At 38.4% G+C, this 7,004-nt stretch overlaps 1 protein-coding gene across 2 annotated transcripts in view; it reads right to left on the bottom strand.

Annotated features, from left to right (window-relative positions):
• PHF20 (PHD finger protein 20) overlaps nt 1-7,004 on the bottom strand; it is a 100,033-nt gene that overhangs the window by 73,557 nt on the left and 19,472 nt on the right. For both annotated transcript variants that reach the window (XM_045832928.1, XM_045832927.1), the window contains exon 2: nt 6,857-6,971. In XM_045832928.1, coding sequence (XP_045688884.1) covers nt 6,857-6,939 — 83 coding nt within the window. In that variant the 5' untranslated portion in view covers nt 6,940-6,971. The remainder of the gene's footprint in view (nt 1-6,856; nt 6,972-7,004) is intronic.

Consider the following 7,004-nt stretch of genomic DNA (forward strand, 5'->3'; position numbering starts at 1 on the left):
ACACAGCATGAGGATCAAAGCTATACCCTGTCATGTTCAGAAGCCAGACTAGCTGGATTCAAATCCCAAACCCACTACTTACTAGATATATAACTTTGGGCAACTTACTTAACCGCTGTGTTTCTGATTCCCAACATATAAAATGGTAATCATAAAAGTACCACTTCATAGTGTTGTAAGGATTAAGTGGGACTTAACATGTACAACTTTTAGATCTGTTCTTAGCACAGAGTAAATCACTCAATAAATGTGAGCTATTAGAAAAGACATAAGCATGAGACTAGATGATTAACAATCCTTGGCTAGCAATGCTAAAAGCCAAAGCCAAATACCCCTCTAGCCTCTATATTTCTTAAAGGACCAAGGTGATTTTTCTTCATTCCACAGTGCCTAGCATTATGCCTGACTCGCAGGAAACATTCATGTATGCGGAAAGCTCAGAAATGAAAAATTATTAGAAAAAAACAGATGGTACCAGATGTGAAGAGGTATGAACCAGGAATTCAGACTCGATCAGTGCAAATAATCCTAATGAAAAAGAAATAGCAGGAGAGCTAAGAACATTATGAAATTCAGATTTTAAAACCCTTTGTAAAAGAACAAGAAGGATACCATGACCAACTTAAATGAAAACAAAGTAGTGGAAATGTACCAAAAAGTCAGGAAAGCAACAGACAGAAGGAGCTTTTTTTCACTGTGTTCTGAGGAAGAACAGGACAGGCCAGGCCTACTGTTCAGGGCAGATGGTATGCTCCTGACAGATGACAGGAAGAAGGCGAAGGTGGCAGAATAAGCAGCTTCCATTCTATCCACCGAGCATCAATAAGGAAACCGTAGCTTCTCACATGTTAGTTCACATACACAACCCTGGAGGTAAAAGGGCAAGCAGGATTACCCTGTTTACAGAATAGGAAAAGGATATGTGGAAAGTTCGCCCCAAAGTGGTAGGTCCCAAATTAGAACATGGATTCTCATCACTATTCCAGTCTGTTTAGTGAGATAAGGTGAGATAAACTGCTTTGAAAACTAACAATCTCCATGAAAAATCCAAATCTATACAGAAACTCCCTTTAAAAAAAATTAAAATTTGCCCTGGCTGGTGTGGCTCTGTGGACTAAGCGCCGGTCAGCAAACCAAAGGGTGGCCAGTTCGATTCCCAGTCAGGGTACATGCCTGGGTTGTGAGCCAGGTCCCCAGCTGGGGGAGCACAAGGGGCAACCACACAGTGATGTTTCTCTCCATCTCTTTCTCCCTCTCTTCCCTTCTGTCTAAAAATAAATAAATAAAATCTTTTAAAAAATTAAAATCCTAATTTCATGATTTCTTAGGGATCCTATAATTGAAGAAAAGCTGGTTTGGATGATTTACAAATAAATTCTGGTAAGACACAAAGAACACTGGCATCATAGAAAGCTAAGTAAGTCTTAGATCCATTCGTAATTAATTTATGCCTTGAGCAAGTCATTTTACCTCCGCACTTCAGGTCCAAATGGCTTTGCTAATGGGGGGATGTTAAAAGAGACAGCCCAAGTAAAGCAATTAAAAGCCATCAGCATCATGCTGATTAAATGTTAGCTATCACTGCTATTGTTGTTACTTTAACAAAAGTATAATATTGGCTGTTCTGTATCCTGTCACTGCAGTATACAAAGGCGAAAGAAAAACTAAGTTTCTGTATAAGCAATAGAAACAAAATAAACCAGAGATATAAACATGAAACCCATTCATCCACTCCAGGTCACATTTGTTTTTCCATATACTTCTACTGTTACATGGATTTTGAAAATACTTTAACCCTTTCATGACTTGTTTTGTTTGTTTGGTTTTGGTTTTGCAACTAACAGCAAATCAAGAAAATATGGAAAAGCACCTAGAAAAAAAATCACCTGGGAAAGGAACCACTTGGCAGGCATGGCGGTCTTTGGATCAGATCAACAGGGGTATAAATCCCAGCTCTACCACTCACCAGCTACAAAATTTGGGACAAAGGACTTGCACAGCTGTGAACCTTGGTTTCTTCCTTCATCTATAAAATTGAAACAATAAATAACCTGATAGCTTGTTGAGAAGATTTAACAGAGAAGCTGCATATGAACAGAAAGTCAGTCCTTTACATAATTGTTATCTAATTCTGCAATTTTTGAAAAAATTTCTCTCAGGCTTAAGATGTAAGCAAGCAATCAACACAACCTAGGAAAATGTCTTCCTACAATCATTTGGAACTCAGTCTACAAATATTTTATTGAGCAACTATTATATACCATGTGCAATTTTGAGGTACCGGAGATATATCAGAGAACAAAATACAGGGTCCGGCAGAAGTAAGGCCTGCTTGAATGTGGTTGGAAGGGTAATAATATGGGTGTAGTAATTTATAGTTTTAATTTGAACATATCACCTAAAATGTCATATGGTATGCCTGAGTGTGATATTGTTATGTTACAGAATTACATGCTTATGATTTTGTAATAAAAAGTTTTATAATAACAAAGGGGCATTATTTGTGCTGGACCCTGTAGTTAGTCCACCTAAGGCTGCCTTCAAAATACACCCACTACATCTTTTTCTAGTGGCCAGTAACTGATGATCACTCAGCAGCCTTGCCTGGGCAGAGAGGCAGACCAGCTCCAAGACTGGGAAAGCTCTTTGTTTGAGGACCCAAGTCAGGCAGACCTTCCACCTTGCTGCATTCTCTGGCTGGATCATGCCACGTCTGCAAATCAGCAAAATCACTGATTGGGATATTTTCTTGGGTGTTGCAGTGAGTCACTGGCACCCTGAGTAGCAAGAGTGGCACTGCCAAGCTCCTCTCCTAGGAACTACAATCAGCATCAAGCCACCATAGCTTTGAACTGTGTCTGTTTGGAGCTGAACTTGCTCAATAGGCAGAGAGAACTGCCTTCTCTCTTCAAAGATATAAGAGAACTTGTTCAGTAGGAGAAAAAGGTCTAAAAGCCTTCTCTAAAAGGGTGAGAAGGAGCAGCAATGAGGCACTTTCAACACTGAGTGTACCCCTGATTGTGGCTCCTATCAATTCTACTATCATCTGAATGTGCCAAAGAAACAAAATATAAGTGCATGTGACAAACGAGAGTGCCCTTATAAGAAGAGGCCAGAGAGCTATCTGGATCTCTTTCTGCCCCATGACAGCACAAGGAGACCTGGGCAATGTGTAACTATGAAGAGAAATAATTTCTGTTTAAAAAACCCCAAGTCTTTTGTTTCAGCCAAAAATGACTAAGACATCATCTGACCCTATACAGGAACTATCTGACTGGGCTCTACAACATGAAAAGGTGGCTGTGGATACATGAGGGAAGAAAGATTTTAAACAAATAAAATAATTAGATAGGACAATCTAAATGTGAGGTGCCTCTAGAAAGGAGTGAGAAGTGGCATCACAACGGGATGCTTTGAAACACTCCAGAATATAAAATTAACCCTCACAAAAGTGTTTTGAGTAAAAACTATCATAAAAATGGAAGACATTCTTAGACCCCCACCCAGAGGCAGGTTATCACCCTATACCATTTAGATAATGATTTTAGCATCCACTGACAATCCCTGTCTGATACGTTACTACAGTAATTGTGGAAGTTTCAAAACCAACAATAAAGAACAGCAAACCAGAAAGTCTGTCAAAGGCAAGGGTTGATAAGGATGTGGAAAAACAGGAAATTTTATGTACTACTGGTGGGAATGTAGTTTAATAGAAGCACTTTGGACATCAATCTGGTAGTTTCCAGGAAAACCAAAAGTATGTACATTATATTAACAAATTCATGGAAGCAGGCTTATCAAACTGCAATTCATGACCCATTAGAAGATTATAAAATCAAATTAATGCCTCTTGACCACCACTTGTGTGTATGTTAAAGAAATACACAGACACAGAAGAAAAACATCAGAGTGCAATGCATGCAATAATGTTAAAGACTTTCATAAAATTTTTGCTTCAGTTAAATTTATATGTGTGTATATATATGTATATATAAAGAAAGGAAAAATTTAAAAAGGAAAAAATTATATGTATATAAAAACAAAAGAAAAGAAAAAATTCTATATGTATATATAGGCAGGTATCACACTGGACTTAAAAATATATTTCTTACTATATAGGTCATGTTCAAAAACATTTGAAAGCCATTATCCAAAAAATATTCTTGGCACATGTGCACAAAAGAGACATTTACAGAGATGTTCAGAGTAGCACTATGTTTTGTAAAGTGAAAAACTTAAATCTAAATATCCATCAATAGGCCCTGGACAGTGTAGCTCAGTGGATTGAGTGCCGGCCTGAGAACCAAAGGGTTGCCAGTTTGATTCCTAGTCAGGGCATGTACCTGGGTTGTGGGCCAGGTCCCCAGTAGGGAGCACATGAGAGGCAACCACACATTGATATTTCCCTCTCTCCCTCACTTCCCCTCTCTCTAAAAATAAATAAGTACATTTTTAAAAAATAAGTAAATAAATATCCATCAACAGGAGACTAAATAAACAAAATATGGTACATCCATAGAGTGGAGTCTATACAGAAGTTAGGATGGATATCTTACATATCAATATGAGTAAATCATAAAAAAATGAGATATAGAAAAGAAACAAACAATATGATACTACTTACATAAATTTTTGGAAACACCTTAAAAGATTCTACCATTTACAGATACATATATATGGTAAAAATGTAAAAACATGAACAGAAAGGATACAACCAACTTCAGGATGCTGGTTGCCTGTATGGAATGTGGGGAGGGGAACTGAATTGGAAAGGGTATAAAGGTACTTCCATTTTATCAGAAATGTTTTGTCTTTTTTAAAAAAATAGAAATAAAACAAAAATGATAACATTTATTAATTCTGAGTGATAAGTACACAAATTATTTTATGGTTAGCTGTACTTTTTTACTTTTTCTATATTTTAGGGTTTTTTCCTAAATCTAAAAAGAATTCCTAGGGCTGCTAGTCTCTCACCTGTCAGGAGGCGGCCCTGGGTCAGCTCTGCTGGCTTCTGGCAGGGCCCCAGGGCCCCACTCCGAGGTCTGCCAAAGGTCCAAGGCCACAGCAATCTAAATGTGCTACTCCACTGCAAACCCAGGAAGCCAGTTCCTCCTGACAACAGTGAGGTCTCCTGAATTCATCTCAGGAGACCACTGCTGCCTGTTCCTCAAGCCTTTCCCCTAACGAACAGCCTCAGGAGGATACATAATGCAAAACTGGAGAACAATCAGCAGAAGATACAGAAGACAGGACTTCCTGAACTCCTGTTTATTCATGGAGGACACACAGCCAAGATATCAGACTTTAGCTGGAACTCCAAATGAGCCATGGGTCATTTGCTCAATGTCTTAGGGTAACGTCACACAGATATGGCAAATGACTGAAATATTTACAATAATAAAGACTCAGATGTCACAACATCAGAACTGGAGGGGCAAGGATCTTAAACCCAAAGTATAAGTAATGTTTCTGTTGAATGTAATACTGATATGAATGCTTGGTTTATCACGCACCAAAAATAAATAAATTAATTAAAACATTGCATAGTAGGAAATGTTAAGTGGATGACATATGGCATTCTTTACCTTCTGATTCTAGCACTTTCAAGTATGCTACTGCATTCTGTATCATATCGTAGCTTTTAAAGAAGAAATGTTGCTAAGAAAGAACATCACAGTTGTTTTAAAACAGAAGTAGCAGGGTACTGTCTTTGATTCAACTATTTTAAGTTCTTGTTTTCTAGAACTAAGTGCTTACTGTTCCCGAATATGCAAGAATAACTTTACACTTTCCCCCTCCAACACTTGTTGATTGGCTTTACAGAAAATAAAGTTAAAAAAAAAAAAAAGAATTCCTTCCCTTTATTAAAGTTGCCTTAAAAAGATACTGAGAGAAACCAAAAAGGGGAAATCATTATAGATAAAACAAGCAGCCCAAAAACAACTAGGTGTTCATAGCATCTCTAATTCTTCTATCAAGTCTCTCAACCCTAAAAGGCAGCAGAGACATTTTTTGCCCCAGTCATTTCCCTGCTTCTCTTTCCCTGTCTTTTCTTCTGCTACCCCCCAAACTGGGCAGCCTGTCTATTTTGAGATAAATCCCACAAAAGGCTATACTCTTCCTTATAAAAACTCAGAAAGGTTTGAGTTTTAAAACCCCCACTTTCACCTTGAGAATTAGCAAATAACCAAATTCTAGAATGTCCTCAACAACTATCATCGTTTTATAGTTTATAAGGCCTTTCCCCACATATCCTATAATTTGATTCTCAGAAAAAACCCTGCGAGGTCAATGCAATTACCCACATTTATAGATGAAGCTGATGCTCAAAGCAGCTAATTACCAGCCAGAGGTCACAAGTCAATGACAAAGACTACAACCCCTCAGCTTCTGACTCTAATCACCCCTACAGTACAACAATTAAATTTCAACCATACAACATACCCAAAAACCAGAGGGGTTGTTCACAACACAATAGGGTTCTGATCCAACCCCTTTTCTTCATTCTTCCATCCCTGATCTTTCTCTCCTCTCCTCTCCTCTTCCAGACAGGCAGCCAAAAGCAAAAGAGATGCCACTATTAACTCTTCCCTTCCCTGTAGCCACTTATGCTTCTTTTTCTCTTAACTCCTTCAGATGCAGAGGCAGGAAGGGGAAACATGTATAAACAAGAGGTCACAGAATAATCCCCCCGACACAAGGGCCCCTGCACCACAGCTCTAGACTTAAGTCTCCTTCTACCTTCTGAGAGTCAGGGAGGACAACACCTCAGAAAAGCCCAGACTACCCCTCTTTATTAGTGCTGGCAAGAGTCCTTTACTGAAGGGATTTAATTAACAGAAAAATGTAAAAGTACCAGTTTTTTAATCGGTCCCGGGCTTCCAACTGGGCTCCCACTTCAAAGCTGATTCCTCGTCTGTTAGGTGGATGCTTTGTCATTTTCAGTCATCAACGGGGCTGCCTTTATTCTCCTGAAAAAGCCAATTAAATATTTATGAAACTTA

This window comes from Phyllostomus hastatus, unplaced genomic scaffold (genome assembly GCF_019186645.2).
Source record: "Phyllostomus hastatus isolate PE091 unplaced genomic scaffold, TTU_PhHast_1.1 phas_contig_17, whole genome shotgun sequence".
In the NCBI taxonomy this organism is placed as follows: Eukaryota; Metazoa; Chordata; class Mammalia; order Chiroptera; family Phyllostomidae; genus Phyllostomus; species Phyllostomus hastatus.